General features: G+C 45.4%; 1 protein-coding gene across 5 annotated transcripts in view; it reads left to right on the forward strand.

Annotated features, from left to right (window-relative positions):
• Positions 1–22082, forward strand: part of DIXDC1 (DIX domain containing 1) — a 64715-nt gene that overhangs the window by 11634 nt on the left and 30999 nt on the right. For all 5 annotated transcript variants that reach the window (XM_029956092.1, XM_029956094.1, XM_029956096.1 and 2 more), the window contains exons 2-5: positions 12001–12130; positions 15519–15644; positions 18186–18417; positions 19665–19772. In XM_029956092.1, coding sequence (XP_029811952.1) covers positions 12001–12130; positions 15519–15644; positions 18186–18417; positions 19665–19772 — 596 coding nt within the window. The remainder of the gene's footprint in view (positions 1–12000; positions 12131–15518; positions 15645–18185; positions 18418–19664; positions 19773–22082) is intronic.

The raw sequence follows: 22082 nt of genomic DNA on the forward strand, positions 1-22082 counted from the left end.
ACTTTTTGAACCTTCCCTTCTCTTCGGACTGCTTTTGTCCTGGCTTGTTCCTGGAATTTGTCCTTTTCTGATTATAGTGCTTCAGTTCAGGCTCTCGTCCTCTCGCACTTGAATTATTGCCTGGTCTCCTCGCTGGTTTCTCCAAGTCTGGATGCTTCTCAGTCTGTCCCGTGTTCTACTCTGTGTCCAGAGTGACCTAGCTAAGATGCAGGTCTCACTGTTTCACTCTCCTGTTTCAAAACTCCACATGTTCCTGTTGAAGGTCTTTGAACCAAAAGGCTGAATGCAGAGAGGTCTTGTGCTGACCTATTTCTCCAGCATCGTCGCCTGCCGCTGGTGGCTCTGCCCACACGCTCATCTGTCAACTGGCTCTTCCTCCGGGATGCCATATGCCTTCACTGCACTTTGTTGTTGTTTTTTTAACCACCCCTCCGTAGGATGCCCTTCTCCCCTTCTCCAACTGGCAAGCATCCTTAGGGAACCAGACAAATGTCTCCTTTCCTCTAGACCCTTCCCTGAGCCCCCATCCCTCCGTCCTGTTGCTCCCTCTGTGCACAGATAACATTTGTTAATATTTCTCCATCACTGCTGTAATTACTTTGTATCCTAGTTATTTATGTGCCTGTAAGCTGGGGTTGGCACAAGTCCTAGCAATGTTGGTTGCTTTGAATAAATGCATGCATGAAAGGATACCATCTAGAAGGATCTTATGAGATGGAATTTCACGAGTGAAATTTATTATAGGTAAATATGGATCAGGAAGACCAGTTTTACAAGAACAAAGGTGGAAGAGATTGGTTTAACAGTAGCATGTGTTAAAAATTACGTAGGGGTTTTGGTTGACAGTACGGTGTGAGTCAACAATGTGAGGTGGTAACAAAAAAAGACAAGAGGAGGAGGAGGAAGGGGAAGAGGAGGGATGAAGGGGGAGGAGGAGGAGGAATGTGAGGACAGAACGAGGAAGCTGGGTGTCTGGTTTGACACCCAGAGCATTGTGTTTGGTTCTCGGTGTCATGATTTTAGAGGAACTCAGTAGCAACAATTCTTGAGGCCATTTTGTTTTTCAGCCTTCTTGAAAAAATCATCAAACTAGACAAGCTACTAGCTAACACAGTGAGGGAGAAAAGGGGAGAAAGCACAAGTATACACAGTAAGAAATGACAATGGAGAAGTAACCACTGAAACAAAAAATCATAAGAGTCTCTGCAGCTCTGTGCAAACATTTTAAAACTTTGAAGAAATGGACAATTTCCTCGGGAAATGCTGATGACCCGAATTGAAAGAGACAGAAAATGTAAACAGACTAACTTCTATGGGAGAAATACAGTCTTATTGAGGAACTATTCCTCAAAAAAAGTACCAGCTGCAGGTTATTTCATAGAGGAATTCTACCAGACTGCCACATGTCATCAGAGAGTCCCAGTGCTCTGTATATCATAACACACACACACACACACACACACACACACAGCACTGTTAGATAGACTCCAATACCATATTAAAACTATACCTCATGGTGCACTTGGGTGGATCAGTCGGTTAAGCGTTCAACTTTGGCTCAGGTCATGATCTCATGGTTCATGGGTTCGAGCCCCATGTCGGGCTCTGTACTGACATGTTGGAGCCTGGAGCCTGCTTCAGAGTCTGTGTCTCCCTCTCTCTCTGCCCCTCACCCACTTGTGCTCTGTCTTTCTGTGTCTCTCTCTCTCAAAAATAAACATTAAAAATTTTTTTTAAATATATAATTCACTATCATCATCTGGGTTTAATTCCAAGAATTCAAGGTAGGTTCTTTATTAGGAAATTCATTAATATCATATACCATATTAATAGGTGTCAGAAAAAATAATCATAGGATTTTTTCATTGAAGGCTGACAAAACTTTTATCGAAATTCAACATCCATTCCTCATAAAATGGTCATGAAAATAAGACTTGCTGGACATATTTAATATGATAAAGCACATATACCTTAGTCCTAAAACCTGTATCTTCCTAAAATTGGGAAACTGCAAATATTTTCTTTAGGGCTAGAAACATGGGTAGAGGGATGCCCACTATCTACTCTATTCCACTTACTTATTTTTTAGAGTGAGAGCGAGCGAGCAGGGAGGGGTGAGGGAGAAGGGGACAGAGGACCCGAAGGGGCTCTGGGTGGGCCTCCACCTTGTGAACCACGAGATCATGACCTGAGCCGAAGTCAGACGCTTCACCTCTGAGCCACCCAGGCGCCCCACGTTCAGACTTCATATCAAAGGTATTAGCCGGCGGAATTAGACCAGAGGCTTACTAATGAACTAAAACTACGTATTTCAGCAGATATAATAATTCTGGAAATATTATTGAGAATTAGTGATAAACCTTAAATAATAAATGACAAGATAACAGTATATAAAATTAACATACTGAAATCAATAGGTTTATATACCCAAAAGGTAGCCAATTAGAGACCATAATGGTACAGGAAAGCTCATTTGCAATTGCAACAAGGAAGATTACCTACTTAGAAATGAGCCTAACAAGAAATGTGTAAAACCTGTAGCAGGAAAACTTTAAAAGTTCTTGGAAGAGGCTCCTGACGGCTCAGTCAGCTAAACGTGTGACACGGGCTCAGGCCATGATCTCATGCTTTCGTGGGTTCACGCCGGGCTCTGCGCTGACAGCTCAGAACATGGAGCCTGCTTCGGATTCTATGTCTCCCTCCCTCTCTGTTTGCCCCTCCCCTGTTCACGCTCTGGCTCTGTCTCTATCTGTCTCTCAAAAATAAATAAACACTAAAAAATTTTTTTGAATGCTCCTGGAAGACACATTTGAACAAAAGGAACCACCCCTCCCACTCTCGAGTACTGTGATTTCACATTCTAAATATGACAGGTCTCCCCACATTAGTTTAGAAATGTAACATAATCCCAATAAAAATTCCAACAGGCTTTTGGAAGTTAGGTAAAGATGACAAAATTCATGCAGAGAAATAAATATGCAAGATATTCAAGAAAACCCTTAAAAAAGGAAATTTTCCTGGGGGAGGGGCTAGCTTTACTGGGCATTAAAATGTACTGTAAAGCCTCTATAATCAAAACACTATGCACAAATAAACAAATATACAAGTTGTAGAGGATGCAAAGCCCATAAATATACCCAAGGACTTCTGGAAATTTGGTACATGATAAAGGTAGCATCTCAGACCATTGAGGTAAAGTGGGGCTTTTTATTTTTTTTTAATTTTTTTTTAATTAAAAAAAAATTTTTTAATTTATTTTTGATACAGAGAGAGACAGAGTATGAAAGGGGGAGGGTCAGAGAGAGAGGGAGATACAGAATCAGAAGCAGGCTCCAGGCTCTGAGCTAGCTGTCAGCACAGAGCCCGACGCGGGGCTCGAACCCACGAATGTGAGATCTGACCTGAGCCGAAGTCGGAGGCTTAACCGACTGAGCCACCCAGGTGCCCCAAAGCGGGGCTTTTTAATAAATGGTGCTTTTTGTAAAGGATCAATTGGATTTATTTCTTACATCATATGCAAAAATAGACTCCAAATGGATTAGGGATCTGAATGTAAAAAATAAAGCCAGACAAGTACTAGAAAAAAACAGGTGTATTCTTCTTTCATCTCAGTACAGGGAAAGACTTTCTAACTCAGAATTCAGAAGCAATATAATAAATGATCAAAAAACTTGGTTATATAAAAATAACTCTTTCATGGACAAAAAGACACCCTGAGTAAGTCAAAAGACAACTGACAAACTGAGAAGTCTCTGCAACATCTATCAGAGACAAAGGAGTAACATTCCCAAGATACAAAGAGTTCTTAGAAATGGAAGGACAAAAGACCAAAACCTTTAATAGAAAAAATGAGAAAAAGGTCTGAACAGACAATACAATGCATTCAGATATGAAAAAAATTATAAACGTTAAGCTATATAAAATGGATTATTAAACTTACAAAAAGAGATTCAAACTCATAATGAAAGAAGTGAAAATTAAAACACTGAGATACAACTTCTCACTTATCACACTGGCAAGAATTAAAAGTATGACAACATATTCTGTTGGCAAGGCTGTGGGAGATTGTGCACTCGGCATTCCGCATGGGAATGCAAACAGATACGATCCTTTTGGCGGGGGGGGGAATTTGGCAATATCTGATAAAATTACATACCTATGTGCCTCCTGATCCAGCAATCCCTTCTTGGAATCTACCCTGAAGGTAGACCTGCATCCACGTGAAAATACACACGCCTAGGGGCATGGCTCAGTCAGTCGAGCCTCAAGCGCCGACTTCGGCTCAGGTCATGGTCTCATGGTTAGTAGGTTCAAGCCCCGCATTGGGCTCTATGTTGACCACTAGCTCAGAGCCTGGAGCCTGCTTTGGATTCTGTGTTTCTTTCTCTCTGCCCCTCCCCTGTTCACGCTCTGTCTCTCTCTGTCTCTCAAAAATAAATAAAATGTAAAAAAGAAAAGAAAAAAATATACACGCCTATACAATGTTCACTCACTGCAGCATTGTTAATAATTGGAAAATCTTGGGAAAAACCTAAGTGCCCATATATACAGGAGAATGATTGTATAAATTATGGTATATCCACATAATGGAGTGCTGTGGCCACTGTAAACACGAATAAAGAAAGTCTCTAAACCAGTATAGAGTAGCTTCTAGACTATATTAAGTGAAGCAAAGTGAAAAGTCCAAATACAAAAAGAATATCAGTGCTGTGCTAGCTTTCACATAGGAAAGAAAGGCACATAAGCAAGTATACACGCGCCATTTTTCTGGATAAACTGGAACTCGTGGTTGTTTACCTGGGGTGGGGAGGAACAGGTGGAAAGAACTGAGAGAAGGGAATGGACTGGAAAGAATGATGGAGGAGTGACATTTTCCTGACTAGACGTTTTAGGATAGCTCTGACTCTTAGGATCATGCTGATTTTTCACCTAATCATCCAAAATGTGGAGAGAACCCAAAATGGAATACTGATAGTATGAGACGAACCCAACTGTATTACAAATGAATAACATAACCACCCTGAAGGGACTGGAGAAGAAAAGAACTAACTTAAGTCACTTTTTGAATCCACATTTTGACTTTAAGCTATAAGACTAAAGACAGAAAGAGCTATGCACAAATATTATATTATGGTTGGTAAATTAATTTTTCACAGGGTATGAGTTAGCAAGTCTGATGCTAAGTTATGTGTTTTCTAGGATTGAGCAAATATTAGTAAATATATGGTGGAGATGGAGAGTTCTGGTTTCTCTCTGGGAGAGAGGAGTTACAGTAAGGAAAAGGAGCAGGAAAGAGTGAACTCTGGGGACTGGGTGGGAGGAAGAATCGGTGTAATTTATGCTGTAATTCATAGCGTGTCTGTCAAGGTTAAGTACACACAGATATGTGCGTATGTGTGTAGACATACATGTATTTCCAGCTCTACTACTGAGAGGGCCAAGAATGTAACCCTGGTAACCATGAGCACCACTCATGCCCAAATTTTGGTTTCTAAAAACCAAAGAACCAGCGTTCTTTTGAGAAATAGCTGATTCCAGAGCTGGGAAGGGAAACTAGAAGACGAGGAGTGTGGAGTATTTCATGATGCCAGGAAGCAAGGAGTTGTTCAAAGAACATGATCAGGCCATGTGAGCCAGTCGTCCCACTTCTGGGTCTATATCCCAAAGAAGTGAAAGTGGGATCTTGAAGAGGTGTCTGCACGCTCATTTTCATAGCGGCATTATCCACAAAAGCCACGAGATAGAAGCAACCCACAGATGAATGAACAGGCCAAGTGGGGTATAAACATACAGCTGAATATTATTCAGCCTTAAAAAGGAAGGAAAATCTGACACAAGGGACAACATGTATGAACCTTGGGGACATTATGCTGAGTGAAATAAGCCAATCACAAAAAGACAAGTACTGATTGATTCTATTTATCTGTTACCTAAAATAGTCAAATTTATAGAAACAAAAAGTAGAACACTGATTGCCAGGCACTGGGAGGAAGGGAAATGGGATTTGTTTTAATGAGTATAGGGTTTCACTTTGCAATAGGAAAAAGATCTGTAGATTCATTGCATAGCAGTGTGAATATACTTTACTCAACTGTACACTTAAAAATAGTTAAGACGATAAATTTTGTTATGTTTTTTTTGGCCACAATTTTTTTAAAAGTGACTGGAGCATATGAAAAGGATATAGGAGCCAACATATGTCCCAATTTGAGCAGCAAAAATAATGATAGTAATGGATTAATATAAGATAAAAGTGAAATAAATACTCATGATCCTATACTGATATAAATAAGTAAATGGGGAGGGGAGGGAGAGCTTTCCTTCATATTAGGAATTGCAACTAGTAAGCGGAGAAGGAATGATGGAATTAGAAAAATCATCATTTGGGAGATGTCGTAGTAATCAATCAGGAAAAGAAAACTCAATGATTTTTAGGAAAGGAAAAATGGATGTTAAATTTTAAATGGACGGGTAAAGCGGTGATAGGAAAAAGGATATTTTCATGGTCTCAAAGAATCTTCCCACAAAGCACTTATCAATTACAAGAGGAGAATGGCGACTTTACAGTAGAGAAACCTCGAGGACACTGCCTTAACTGTGTGCTCACAATTAATTTCACCAATAATGAGATGTATGGGCATCACGTGCCTTTTGATATTGATGAACAGAGAAGGGTACTGTATGCCCCAAGTCCATAACCTGAACTTGATCGGTAAGAAATTTTAGACAAACCCCAATTGAAGGTCAGTGTACAAAATAACTCAGCAGTATTCTTCAAAATTGTCAAGATCATGAAAGACAGAGAAAGACTTAACAACTGTCCCCCGTTGAAGGAGACCAAAGGGACAGGACAACTCAATATAATGTGAGATCTTGGACCAAAGAAGGACATGGGTCAGTGGGGGAATCTGGATAAGGTCGGGAGATTATGTAGCGGTAGTGTGTCAGTGTGACTGTCCTGTTCGGACCCTGTTCTGGAGGAGGCAAACATTTGCGGAAGGGGCTGGGTAAATGGGTATCAGGGAGCTCTTTGTACCATGTTTACCACTTCTAGGTAAATCTGAAATTCTTTGAGAATGAGCATTTAATGAAATAAAAAAAGTAATAGGAGTTTTGAATAACCCCCTAGTGTAGGTCAACAGTGTGTTCTGATGGCCAAGGAAGGACGGAAAGAGAGGACGGAAGAAGGAAAGAAAAGAAAAAGAAATATCTCGAATGAAGAATCTTCATGTCTCCTCTAAACCCAGAGTATTGTGTTAGGTTCTAGATGTCTTGGTTTCAGAGAGATTTAGACAGGAGATCAGTAATACCTGAAGCCATTTTGTGTAAGGAATGTTGGCCGTGGCTCGCAACTCTGATGTAAGTAAACGGATTTAAGGAATATCAGCATACCTGGGCTCCACCCCCAGAAATCCTGACTGTCCTGTGGTGGGCCCCCGACATTCGTATTTTTTTACATTTTTAGGAAAGTTCTAGTTAGTTAAGATATAGTGTAATGTTGATTTCAGGAGTAGGATTTAGTGATTCATCACACATATAAGACCCAGGGCTCAACACAGGTACCCTCCTTAATACCCATCAGCCACCTAGCCCATCCTCTGCCCGTCTCCCCTCCAGCAACCCTGTTTGTTCCGTATATTAAAGAGTCTCGGGGTGCCTGGGCCGCTCAGTCAGTTGAGCATCTGACTTTTGATTTTGGCTTAGGTCATGATCCCAGGGTTGTGGGACTGACGCCCGAGTAGGGCTCTGCGCCGAGTGTGGAACCTGCTTACGATCCTCTTTCCCTTTGCCCCTCTCTCGTCTCTCGTGTTCTCCTTCCCTCTCAAATTAAATAATAAAAGCGCCTCTTGTGGTTTGCTTCCCTGTCTTTCCCACCGCCATGCTCATCTGTTTTGTTTCTTAAATTCCACATATGGCTGAAGTCCTATGATATTTTTCTCTGACTTATTTTGCTTAGTATAATACCCTCTAGCTCCATCCAAGTCATGGCAAATGGCAAGATTTCATTCCTTTTGATGGCTATGTAATATTCCATTGTACACATATACATCTTCTTTATCCATTCATCAGCCAGTGGGCATTTGGGCTCTTTCCATAATTTGGCTATTGTAGATAATGCTGCTGTAAACATTGGGGTGCATATGCCCCTTTGCATCAGTAATTTTGTATCCTTTGGGTAGATACCTAGTCGTGCAATTGCTGGGCAGACATTAGTACTTTTAAAAAGCTGCTCCAGTGACTCGGATAGGTAGGGTTTACAGGACCCTGTGGTTAAGGGAATTGGAATGTTCAGCTGGGAGAAGACTCAGGTTGGCTTTACAAGAATCATATGGGGGAACCTGGGAAAATAAAGTGTTCTGAGTTCTATCCCCTGGAGAGAATTCGATGGGGCAATGTCTACGTGTCTGTGTTTATTAAAAGCTTCCTTTTTGATCTTGAAGCACAGCCAGGAATGGGAATAGTAGGCTGGATCAGTGCTTCTCAAATTTTTCTGTGCCTATGAGTCCCTGGGAGATCTGTTTAAAGTGTGGGTTCTGATGGAGTAGGGGTGGGGTGGGGTCTGCGAGGCTGCATTTCTGCCAGGCTCCAGGGCAGTGCTGATGCTGCTGGCTCGGGGGCCACACTTGGACTAGTAGATAGCTACCTAGTGTAGATGGTTACGCAAGAGACCCAAGCATTGGATGTGGGGGAGAAAGTGGTACAGACTAAGGTGCCTTCCATTCTGAGAGCTTGAGGGAGGTTCACTGAAGCTTCAGGGATGCATTTATTTAGGTGATAGTGTGGCCGAGTGGAAAGAGCATTGGCTTAGGAGTTAGAATTTCCTATTCATGCTTTACTGCCCGGTAACCTGGAACAAGTGAGTTTACCTTTTTTGAGTCTCAGTTTCCAATTAGCAAATTAGATACAGTAAAATCTCCCTGGTAGATTAGCATCTGGGGATATGTGTTTAAAGGACCTAGTGGAGGGGTACCTTGCTGGCCCAGTTGGTGGAGCGTGTGACTCTTCATCTTGGGCTCACAGGTTTGAGTCCCATATTGAGCCTAGAGTTTACTTAAAAATGGATGAATGAATGAATGAATGAATGAATGACCTAGCATAATCCTTGACACATAGGATGTGTTCAGAACAGTGATGACTATTCTTATCATTTATGCTGTAGAATCCTCTTGTTGGAGACCAGAGGTGAGGTCAATGTGCATGAAAAGTACTGTTAGAACTTCTGGTCAGTTTTGCATCAGACACAAAATTCTATTCAATAGCCAAAAGAAGGCTGTGGTTACTCAAGGTGAAATGATCTTGGCCTAGCGTAAGCCATTTGTCCTTGTCTGCCCCTGCATTATTAGCTTTTGCAATCATTTTAAGTCTCTGCCTGTGAAATGTGACAAATGACTCACTGACTCAAACAAATGTTTATTGTGCACCTTTTACTCTAAAGTCCAGGAATTCTGAGTTGTTGTGACTCCCTGCATAGAGCATACTTGGGACCTGAGCTCCTTTAAGCTCACTGCTCCCTTTGCCTTCTTACCTCTTTCAGGAACCACCCCCAACAACCACAAAAGTATGGGCTCAGGCTGGGCTGGTGATCTCAGCACTCTGAGTGACATTGGGCGTCCTCAGGGAGATCAGAGCTTGTGGGATGGTCAGGGAAGACTTCCTGGAAAAGGTGACGCTTGAGCTCAGCCTTAAGAGGAGACAGCAGGCTCAGGGAGGGAGAGTAGCTGGAGAGCGTGGTGCGTTTGGGCCTCTGCACATGGTTTGGACCAACTGAGATGCAGCGGGCAAATGGAAGGGTAGTGAGTAAGTGCAACAGGCAGCGGCCAGCACATGACAGACTAAATATAGCTAAGGAGGCTGGATTTTATCTTGACCGGAGCGGCCAGTGAAGGATCTGAGCCAGGAATGTGTGGAGGGTGGGCTAAGGGTGATAGTAGGTACGGGGAGACTGGTTGGAGTTTTTTAAGGTATATTTTTAAAGATTTATTTATTTATTTATTTATTTATTTATTTATTTATTTATTTTGAAGGAGACAGAGACCGCATGAGTAGGGGAGCGGCAGTGAGAGAGAGAGAGAGAGAGAGAGAGAGAGAGAGAGAGAATCCCAAGCAGGCTCCACACTGTCAGTGCAGAGCCCCACGTGGGGCTCAAACTCACAAAACCGTGAGATCATGACCTAAGCCAAAACTGAGTTGGACGTTTATGGACTGAGCCACCCAGGCGCCGCTAGGAGTTTTGTACCTAGGCCAGGAAGTCAGATCCCAGTGGTTACCCGTAATGCCTTTTTTGGTCTTAACTCCTTTTCTCCAGGGCAGAGTGGTTTACTGCAGAGGCGCCCTGTGCCTCCCGCGGTGCTTGGGCTGCGCAGCAGGTGCAGGGCCTTGGGTCGGGGTCTGGCCCACGTTAGGCAGAAGGTGCGGCTGCCCCTGTTCTACCAAGTGGGTTGGGTAGCAGGAAGCCCTTGGTCAGTGCTCGGATCACAGGCATTCCAGTTCCAAGTCGGCCATGTCCTGGCTGGGGACTTGGGGAAGTTACATCACTTCTCCGAACTCCATCTACAGAATGGAAAGGATACTGTCCCTTCAGTGCTTTTGCGACAATTAATTAGATGGTGATCATGATAAAAACAATAATGACTGTTAAGTAAGCATCGGTTGTGTGGCAGGCCCTGTCCCAAGCAGCTTCATTAATACGATAGAACCTGTATCAAATTCCAGAACTCGTGTTTAGTTCATGCAGACACTCGACTCCTCCCTTTACTGCCTGCTGATCTGGTTTGTCGGCAGCGGATAGAGTATTGCCTTAGTCCTGTCTTTATAAAGGACTTCATCTATTCCCACAAATCGACACAGAGGAAATAACGACGATTTAATTTAAGCTCAGGAAGCAATCTGTGGGTAATTTCCAACATTGTATTGAAGGAGTACTTGTGGCTTAGAAATCAACTGTGCTTTAACCAGATTGTAATTTATTTATTTATTATTATTTTTTTTAACCAGATTGTAATTTAATACTGTTAGCCCTCGAACCTCATGTTGAGGGTCAGGGTCCTTGGGCTTCCACAGAAAGCAGAGCTGCTGCTAGTTCTGGGATATTGTTCATGTTCTCCTTTGATATTTAGCGCCCATCTTCAGAACAAATGCAAAATTAGAATAAACACCTGGATGCAAGCTTTGTGTAGGGGACAAAATGGAATACGTAAGGGTATCCGAGGGCCGGGAAGAGTTCTGTGTCCCTGTCTGGGCCTGACAGGCTTGTGATGACACTGTGTTTAGCTTTGTTCACAATAAATGAAAGTCCCACCCCCTACCCCCACCCAAGGGTACTGCTCACCAAAGCCTTTCTTTTTCCTTCTTTGTGCGGATTTTAGGCAACTAGACCGTCTTTGACAACATAAAGCACGGATTAACACTAACTCCGTAGCAATCCCAGGATTACGGGCTCAGGAGAGTCAATCTCGGGTTGACCGTGAGATGATTTCCATTAAGTCTCATGGTGAAGAATGTAGTGATGGGACAGGGAGTTCTGAGCTGGCTTGCTGTTTATTTCTGGTTCTCCAAGACCAGCCTTAGGAGTACCACTGTCCATTGTACAAATGAGAATGAGTGATTGTTCTTGAGAAGTACAATGGGTTACTGGCAGCAGTGATTACACCCCAAATCTGGCAGTGCTTCTCCACTGGCCCCCATCCATGGTCAGCTGAGCAAACTCAAGGAGAGCAAGAGTCCTAGTCACTGAAACACTCATCTGCTGTTTCATTACTCACCACACTGTCCCCAAGTCAGCGGTGAGCTTTCCCTGAAGACTAGCATAGAGCATGAAACTGGAGATTTTAGAGCATGCTGCACGTCTAGCCATCTTTCTTCTTTATTTCCTTGAAACCTCCTCCTCCCTCTGGAAATGGATTTCCCACCGTAGTCCAATCTCAAATGCTGCCTCAGAGGGTGCAGGGCAAAGGAGAAGAATAATATTCCTTTTCCTTATTTCCGCCTTTGATTTTCCAGCAACAGCTCCAGGCGTACGTGGCCTGGGTGAACGCACAGCTCAAGAAGAGGCCAGCAGTGAAGCCCGTGCAGGACCTGCGGCAGGATCTTCGGGATGGGGTGATCCTGGCGTATCTCATCGAGATTGTTGGTCAGTGAGCCCTGGCCTGGTGCCAGCACAAACCAGAACATGCCTTCTTTACCCTCCACGTGCCCTTCCGAGCAGGTTGCTTCTTCTTTATGACATGGAAATGGAAGTAGAGAAGGTTTAACATACTTGCCCATCAGTCAGTCATTCATTCATTGATTAGTCAGTAAACACTGTGTGCCAGGGACTCTGTTACGCTTCGAGAACATGATTATAAGCACAGTCTATGCTCTCGGGAGTCTCCCAGGCTAGTTGGAAAGACTGGAAAGTGAACTGGATTCCATTAACGTACTTACGACTCGGATGGAGTAAGCACAAGATAGGAGCACCTGGGTGGATGGAGCGCCCAGCCCAGGTCTAGGGGCTCAGCAATGGCTTTCCAGAAGCACTGATGTCTAAACCGAGGCTGGGAAAGGAAATAGGAGTCAGGCCGAAAGAAGGAGGGTTGCCAGCAAATGACTCCTGCTGTGATACTACCATAATGCTTCATGGCAAGGCTATTGGATGGTACCATACCCTTATTTCCACGGCATTTGTCCACAGCTCTGTTATTATGTTTTCCCACGCATTTAGTGGGAATTGTTTACCTCTCTCTCCCGTATAGACAGAACTCTTATTTAAGAGCAGGTTTGGTATAACTTTTTTTTTCTGTGTCCATAACTCCTACCAAGTGCCTGGCACATAAGAGGCACTCAGACATCATTGTTATATTCATCCGCTGACCTTCCTTGGAGTCCTTGGGAGATTCATGTGCTCCATCCTTACAAGTGGTGTAGGAGGAGCCAGGCAGCCTCTGCTGCGAACCCCGCTGGGCCAGCTCACGCATCCCTCCGGGCGGGCGTTCGTTTAACAATGATAGTAATGACGTAATACAAATAGCTGCCCTCTATTGGACACTTTTTAACCTCATTTCATTTCCTTTATTTATTTTTTAATGTTTATTTGTTTTTGAGAGAGAGAGAGAGACAGAGAGAGAGAGAGAGAGACAGAGCATGAGCTGGGGAGGGGCAGAGAGAGGGAGACCAGAATCTGAAACAGGCTCCAGGCTCTGAGCTGTCAGCACAGAGCCCGATGTGGGGCTCGAACTCATAGACTGCGAGATCGTGACCTGAGCCGAAGTTGGACGCTTAACTGACTGAGCCACCCAGGTGCCCCATCATTTCATTTCCTTTAATCATCAAGCCTTGAGAAGCAGATACTATCTATGTTTTCAGGAAACAAGCTTACAAGAGAAGATTTATAAAAATAAATAAATGAATTCCCTGAGCACTTAGAACGGGTCCGGCATTGTGCTAAGCGTGCTCCTTTGGGTGGTTTATGCTACCCGTTTTACCATTTTACGCCATCTCTCAGGAGGTTCAGAAGGGCCAGGCAGTTGTATGAAGCCACGTAACTGTACGTGGCAAAAGCTAGACCTGCTTTAATTCCAAAGCTCATTTTAAACATTATTTTTCACTTGCTGGAATAGATTATACTTGAAAACATAATCAGAGAGAAAATGCAGAAGCCACAAAAAGATATAAAAGCCTTTTTTTCCACCCGCACCAGATATGTGTTCTTTCTGGAAGCAAGTAGTGTTAGCAGTTTCTTACATTTCTTTTCAGAGATATTCTATGCATATACAGGCAAAATGAATATGTATTCATTGGTTTCCTAAAACCCAGATTCTTAAAAGCTGCATTTTATTGTGACTTTGCTCTATGGCAAAACTCACTGAATTCACTGCCTTGTTCCTCATTCTTTCTCTAACACACGCTCATTGGGCTTTTGATCATATCTCTCCTCTCAAACTGCTCTCATCAAGGTCACAACCTTTGCCTTATCCAGTCCAGGGGCTCAGCCTCAGTCCCCACTTTATTCAACTTAGCAGAACCTGACACAGTCGGTCACTCTACCTCCTTCAAACACTCTCTTTTAAAAAAAAATTTTTTTTAATGTTTTATTTATTTTTGAGAGAGAGAAACAGTATGAGGAGGGGGGGGTCAGAGAGAGATGGAAACACAGAATCGGAAGACAGATTCCAGGCTCTGAGCTGTCAGCACAGAGCCTGATGTGGGGCTCGAACCCACAAACCGTGAGATCATGACCTGAGCTGAAGTCGGCTGCTCAACTGACTGGGCCACCCAGGTGCCCCTCAAACAGTCTCTTTGCCTCTCGTCCAGGACCCTCCTTCCTAACTGGCTCCCCTAGCTTGCTCTGTTGGCTTTTTCCCTCCTTCCTGACCTCTAAATGTTGAGATGCTCCATGTTCAGTCCTTAGCCCTTTTGTTTTCTGTGTCCCTAAGTGATCTCTTCCCACATCTGCCTCTTTAGCTCTCAACTTTTCCTTCTACTCAACCTCCCAGCCGGGCTGTCTACAACGTGGCTCTCAATCCACAGGCCCTTAGCAGAACCTTTCACATCCTTCTCTTCACCAACCCCTCCATCCTCCAGATTTCTTCACTGAAGCAACACACGACGGTGCCAATCACCTAGCTGTTAAAGAGGAACACTGGAAGTTGTCCTTGATTCTTCCTTTTCTTCATATTTTCATATCCAGCCCTTCACATGTGCTGTCTGCTTCATATTAAAAGTTTACTTGATATCTGACTTTCACCTGTCAGCCTCTCCTACTCAAGGCCGAACCATTATCCCTTGCCTTGACAAGTTTTCATTTTCTTTCTAACTGATCTCCCCGTTTCTGCTCCACATAAGCTAAGTCCATATAGAACCAACATTTTTTTTAAGTTTATTTATTTTTTTGAGAGAGCACGTGTGCATGCATGCACGGGGAGGGGCAGAAAGCGAGGGAGAGGGAGAATTCCAAGCAGGCTTACAGCTGTTCTTCAGAGAAGCTGAGCTCATTCCCACCCTGGGGTTTGGACCTGTGATTCCTCAGCCTGGAATGCTTCCTCCTTGAATCTTAACATCTCTTACCATTCAAGTCTCTGCCCAAACATAGGATCAGGGAGGCCATGATCTCATACTTCTTTGTTTTTCCTCGTAGCACTTATCACTACTTGAAATTCTATTAAACATGAACTGGTTAACTCGATCATCTGTTATCCCTAGAGATACAAACTCTGTGATGGTAGGGCTCTGTCCATCTTGTTCATTGTTGTTTTACTGGTGCCCAGAACAGGATGCTCAATGGATAGTTGTTGAGTGAATAAGGGGTCACACAGGAACTTTACAGGCCCCTGGATATAGCTTTGAAAATTTAAAGGCCCACCAAAAGGACTTTACCCTCCTGTTCCCCGATGCAAATTACAAGTACCAAGGCTTAACTCACTTGCATATTTATATATAATCTTAGCATTTACATAAAATATTCCTTTTCTCAGTATCTGGCTATTATGAAGTTTTGCTACTGCTCCTCCCTATAACTTCACATATTTTCTCTCTTCCAACAGCGGGAGAAAAGTTGAATGGGGTACAGCTGAGTCCCAGTAACCAACAGGAGATGAAGAACAATGTGGAAAAAGTGCTACAGTTTGTGGCCTCCAAAAAGATTCGGATGCACCAGACTTCGGCTAAAGGTCAGTGCCGCCTCACACCTGGGACGGGTACTCAGCCTTATCCCGTGATTATGAACCTCACAAGAGGCATCTGTTGTGTAGCCAAGGGTTCTAAGTAGACAGGAATAGGATTAGGCCCGTGGCCTCATACCATTTTTCCATAAAGAGAGTTACCCTCTTGGGATGCAGCGATTCTCAAAATCCTAGTGCTTTTGAAAACCTGGATGGACATAAACATTCTCTGTTCATTTTAATTGAATAAAGGTTTGCTTGAGTGTGTGTACGAAAATTAATTGAGGAGAAATGACAAGACCAGGGTATTAACTTTAGAATGTCTCATTTAAGGGGCGCCTGGGTGGCTCATTGGTTGAGTGTCTGACTTCAGCTCAGGTCATGATCTCACGGTTCCTGAGTTCGAGCCCCACATCGGGCTCTGTGCTAACAGCTCAGAGCCTGGAGCCTGCTTCAGATTCTGTGTCTCCCTCTCTCTCTGCCCCTCCCCTGCTCATGCTGTATGTGTCTCTCTCTCTCTCTGTCTCTCTCTCTCAAAAATAAATAATAAAAGCATTAAGAAAAATAAATTCTAGAATGTCTCATTTAAGTTATCGAATTGAAAACATATTATCTTTTCCGAGTTACTTGAGTTTCATGCCCAAGAATTATTTCAAATCATAATAGCTGTATATTTTTTTCCATCCAGTTTTCCAGAAGAAAAATATTTATAGTTTTTTTTAAATTTTGGGTATGATAGAATATTTTGGGCAAGACAAAAGGGGCTCGGGGACAGAGGCACACACCTTCTCTTGTAGCCACACAGCCGGAAGAGGACACTGCTCAGTCTGTTTTGAGCCCAGGCTGCAAGGAAGTGATTGTTCATGTGTCTTGAGCGAGCACAGGCTCCCGGGCCCTTCCGCTGTTTCTCCAGAACTGACTGTAGATGTGGTTCTGTTTCAGCTTCAGTCTCTGGTCTGACGGCCCAGGGCTCTGATGAGAATGGGGCCCGGCGGGAGCCATCCTTCCGTGTTGGGTTAGTGGCGTTCTCTGTGTTGGGGTCATTCAGGTGGGGCATACTCTTATCACTGAGGTAGAAGGTATCAGTCAGTCTTTTTCCAAGCCTTGCATATTTACAATGCCATGACACTAAAAAAAAATAAGAATTTTACCCATTCCTTTACTCGAACTTTGACCAGACTTATCACATTGTTTTTTCCATGCATTCTTTTTTTTTTTCCTAGGGCAGAATTTAGGGTGTCGTAATATCCCTTCTCTGGTCCCCATGCGGGGTGGGCTTAGGGATCAAAGGCCGTAAGTTAACTATTCTGAGGGAACAGTGCCATTGAGGAAGGGGAAGGGCACAGCTTCCTAATTAGCCTCATGGCATCCCATCCACTGTCCCCACTGCAGCCAGGATGGTCTTCTTCTGCGAGTCCATTTGCTCCTACCACTGCTCATTCGCCTGATGGGAGAATCCAGAGTCCTTCTGTGGCTCGCCCTGCCCTTTCTGACCTGACCGCTGCTTTCTCCCCCTGCAGCGTCACCCCTCCCCCTCTTCCCCTGCATTCCCTTTCCCACTTCATCTGCCACAGTGCTGTGCGTAGAAATACAACGGGAGCCACATGCAGAACTTAAAGGTTTCCGAGAGCCACATTTTTTTAAAAAAGGAAATGGGAGATACTTACTTTAATAATACATTTTATTTGACCCAAAATATCCAAAATATTATCAGTACAACATGTATTCAGTATAAAAGCTATTAATGAGATATCTTGCATTCTCCTTTTTTGTACTGTCTAATGAGATGTGTTTCAATCTGACTTTTTTTGTGCTAAGTACCACACTTAGAGCACATCTCGATTCAGACTCTATCTTTTATTTTTTATTTTTATTTGTTTTGGTGCTTCAGGTGAGGCTCGAACAGACTCTATCTTTTAAATGCTCAGTAGCCGCAAGTGGGGAGTGGCTCCCATATGGGACAGTATGGCTCTCGTATGTCATGCTCTCTCTCACCTCTAGACCTTCACCCCTGCTGTTCCCTCCTCTTTTCCTTTTCCTCCTTCATCCGATCAAGTCTCACTTTAAAGCTTGTTTCCCGTAGGAATCTTTCCCCAAGCCTAGACTAGACAAGAGCTCCTAGAGAATCCTGCACCTCTACCATATTACCATACTTCACTGTACATGCTTCTTTTTAAAAAAAATTTTAACTGTTTATTTATTTGAGAGAGAGAGAGAGTGCATGTGAGTACGCACGCAGCAGGGGAGGGGCAAAGATGGACGGAGACAGAGGCTCCGAAGCAGGCTCTGTGCTGGCAGCAGAGAGCCTGATTTGGGGCTCGAACCCACCAACCGTCGGGATTATGACCTGAGCCGAGTTGGATGCTTAACCAACTGAGCCACCCAGGTGCCCCTGTAAATGCTTTTAAATGCTCTGTCTTCCTGTTGAACATGGCTTTGTGAGAAAGAGCACCTTGACTGCCTTGCTTACCTGTGTCACTAGCAAGTGCATGTTACATGAGTGAACCCTGTGCCTCGATCTTAGGACCCCTGGGTGTTTTCTGTCCCCAGATATTGTGGAAGGAAACCTGAAGTCTATCATGAGGCTGGTCCTTGCCTTGGCAGCGCATTTCAAACCTGGCTCCAACCGGACAGTGAGCCAAGGACGGGACTCCAGAGCCCCTCTGCAGGCTCACCAGCCACACTGTGCCACCGCGGTGGCCCAGGGAGCGGCTGCCGCTCTGGCTGATGTGTGTCATGACATGTCACGGTCCGGACGGGATGTCTTTCGATACAGACAGAGGTAAGGGTAGAAATCTGGGCGTGGGAACCTGTTCCTCTCTCTGAATTTCCTCCTTTAGATGCTACTGTGCACTAGACGGAAGGCTCACCTAAACAGCCTCATACCGCAGGAGGAGGAGTGTAGGTCAGAGACGACACTCCACAGGAGAAGAGCCCTTTTATTTACGTATCTTTTATTTGAGAGAGAGAGAGAGAGAGAATTTGTTTTGATGTTTGTTTATTTACTTTTGAGGGAGAGAGAGAATCCCAAGCAGGCTCCTCCACACTGGCAGCCCAGAGCCCGACACAGGGCTCAAACTCACAAACTGCAAAGTCATGACCTGAGCCAAAATCAAGAGTCAGGCACTTAACTGACTGAGCCATGCAGACACCGAGAGAGAGAGAGAGACAGAGAGACAGAGAGACAGAGAGACAGAGAGAGACAGAGTTTTAAGCAGGCTCCACACTGAGCGAAGAGACCGACATGGGACTTGATTCCATCACCCTGGGATCATGTCTGAGCAGAGATCAAGACTCAGATGCTCAACTGACTGAGCCACCCAAGCACACTGAGAAAAGCCCTTAAAATAAATTTTTTTTAAATGTTTTTATTTATTTTTGAGAGCGAGTGAGCACACGAAAGAGACAGAGCCTGAGCTGGGTAGGGACAGAGAGAGAGAGGAACACAGAATCCGAAGCAGGCTCCAGGCTCCGAGCTGTCAGCACAGAGCCCGATGTGGGGCTCGAACCCACAAACCAGAAGATCATGGCCTGAGTTGGAGGCTCAACTGACTGAGCCACCCAGGCGCCCTGAGAAAAAGCCCTTTGAAAAGAGATGTTTATTTTGCAGTTGGGAGAAAGTAAAGGAATCACATTTGTAATTTTTGCTCTGATGCCCAGAATTTTAAATAAATGCCTTTGGCATGGCGTGCTTTCTTCACCGGGAGCTCTGTGGGAGCAGCGCTCAAGTCGTCTGGGGGAGTCTCTCCCCAGAATGTATGCTAAAGCCGGCCTGTCCCGAAGAGCCATGGCAGGAGACATGGATGGGGGGTGTATGTCTGCTGGGAGAGAGCAGGACTCTGAGGTGTTGCAAACCCGACGGAAATCCGTCTGTCTTCCCTGCTGGGCATCGCGGGTCTTGCCGGCAGGGGCTCGGCCTTGCTCCTCCTTCCCCGCTTGGTGCTCTCAGAGTGGCACCAACGGTTCCTGTTGAGCTGACCCGAACTGCAAGACTGAGGCCCTCTCCTCTGCTGCGTCCTCTGGCTTTAGGAACAGCAGTGTGGACGAGGAGATTGAGAACCCGTACTGGAGCGTGCGGGCGCTGGTGCAGCAGTACGAAGGGCAGCGGAGGTCCCCGTCCGAGTCCAGCTGTCACAGGTGAGCGTGGCGCCGGCTGCCCCCCTCGCCGTGCTGGTTCAAGGTGGGATTCTCGGGCGTTCTCCCGGGTTTCAGCCTCAGGTGGCAACACAAGGGGCAATAAGCCTCCTAAGCCTTTTCTCCTTCCCTCAGTTGGTTTGACTGGAAAGGGGGTGAGTCGTCAGCACGGCTCTGCGGTTTCCTGCTGGCAGGCGGGCAAGGAGGGTGGGGTGCTGGTGAATTCCCCACACAAGGAAGCTTTTTGTGCAGAGCCTCAGTGTCCGTGCTTAGCGGTGTCCACACGGGGGCCTGCCCGGGGCCTGTGAGGGCCTGGCTCCTGGTTCTGACGTTTGCGTATCAGCTGCCCGCGTTCATGACAGTCAGGCCACTGTAGGGGCTTTGCACCTGACCGTACCTCCAAGCATGGCCCGAGGAGGCCGTATAACGCTAATAACAAGGGAAAAAACTGGGCAGAGTTGTCGGAGAGCATTGGAATGTTCCATACTTTCATTTATAGGGCAGATGCGTGTGCCTCTGAGTGGCTAAGGTGTTTGTGACTCTAGCAGAAAGGCCATCTGTCTCTCTTAGAGCCAATGCAGAGACCAAACAGGACACTGTGCTCCGATAAAAGCCTAATCAGTGCCAAGTGCAGTGGCAGAAAAAGACTGCTTTCCTGGCTCATGTAAATCATGCTCCTATAAATACATCCTCAGAACATGGTAGCTTATTTACTAACTGCATGTCATTGCTGAATCATACTGAATTTATGCTCTTACGACCTTTCCTTCCCTACCCCTGCCCTGCTTGGCCTGTTCTAGTTACACCTAACGGCTTGTCTTATGTGCATTTGTCTTCTTCCTATTTCTTTTCCACATAAAATTCTGTCTTAGATTGATAGACCCTTTCTTAATTTATCGCAGTCACAGAGACTTCTTCCCAGGGTTTAACTCTACTGATAATCTTGCTCAACTTTAATTTTCACCTTTAATAGATTGCTTTTTTATTGATAAAATTTACATAGCATAAAATTAGCCATTAATCATTTGAAAGTTGTATGATTCAGTGGCATTTAGTACCTTCATCGTCTTGTGCAGGCATCACTTCTATCCAATTCAAAGACATTTAAAAAAAATTTTGTTTTTTAAAATTTATTATTGAGACAGAGAGAAACAGAGCACGAGTGAGGGAAGGGCAGAGAGAGAGAGGGAGACACAGAATCCAAAGCAGGCCCCAGGCTCTGAGCTGTCAGCACAGAGCCTGATGTGGGCTTCGAGCCCACAAACCAGGAGATCATGATCTGAGCCAAAGTCGGCTGCTTAACCAACTGAGCCACCCAAGCGCCCCTCAAAGACATCTTCATCACCCCAAAAGGAAACCCTGTACCCGTTTCATAGTAGCTGTGCTAGTATGGAGAATCTGAGCCCTGTTTCCCTTGCTCACTGCTTAGACTATCACTTGGTACAGAATCAAAGGGATGTTTCATTGTGTAATGAGAACTATTGCTTCCTGTATGGTGACAGGCCTTTCACCCTGTTATGCCTGGCAGAGAGAGAGAGAGAGAGCAAGAGCGAGAGCGAGAGAGCGAGAGCGAGTCTGGATTTCTTCCTGAGAACACCTGCTTCCTTCCTTCTGGCAGGAGAGAGAACTGAGGCTGGGGCCGGGCTGTGACACTAGGAACTAGGGACTCACGGGACGTCAGGCTGCAGTGGGCAGACAGTGACAGTTTTCTGGGAGGCAGTCCGATAATAGTTCGCATTTCCCTTTCACTCCTTCCTGGGTTTTTAATTTTTGTCTAAGCTGACCTCTCACTCACCTCTTTGGGAGGGTGGGTCAGCACCTTGCGTTTTCCTCCTTTAGCTCCCAGGGAGGGACCCAGCAGGCTTTGGAACATTCTGCCCGCTCACCCCCTTCCTCAGGGGGAGGGCACCCCGTGGCTCAGTGACCCCTGAAGGCCGGGAGACCCCCGCGATGTAACTCCGAACGGGGAGTGGCTCGGAAGACGGGGAAGGTGGCCCCCTGCTGCTCCGGGCTCCCAGGCCGAGCCGGGCCGCCTGTTGCTCCGCAGACCTCGGGCGGGCCGGCCCCTTGCGGTGTCCGCGCAGAGCGACCCCGAGTTGGGGGAGAAAAACGCGTGAAACGCCTTCGGGAAGGTGGGAGGAGATCAGCGTTCTGCCTGTTTCCGGGCGCGACCTCCAGTCGCCAGCCCGCCGGGCGCCCCCTCCCACGAGGAGCCGGGGACACCGGCCCCGACCTCTGCGGCCACGAAGATGGGGGTCGCGCCGACAAGGCGTTTCCCGCCCCGGGGCGCCCGCGGCCCCGCTCGCGCCCCGC

This window comes from Suricata suricatta, chromosome 11 (genome assembly GCF_006229205.1).
Source record: "Suricata suricatta isolate VVHF042 chromosome 11, meerkat_22Aug2017_6uvM2_HiC, whole genome shotgun sequence".
Lineage (NCBI taxonomy): Eukaryota > Metazoa > Chordata > Mammalia > Carnivora > Herpestidae > Suricata > Suricata suricatta.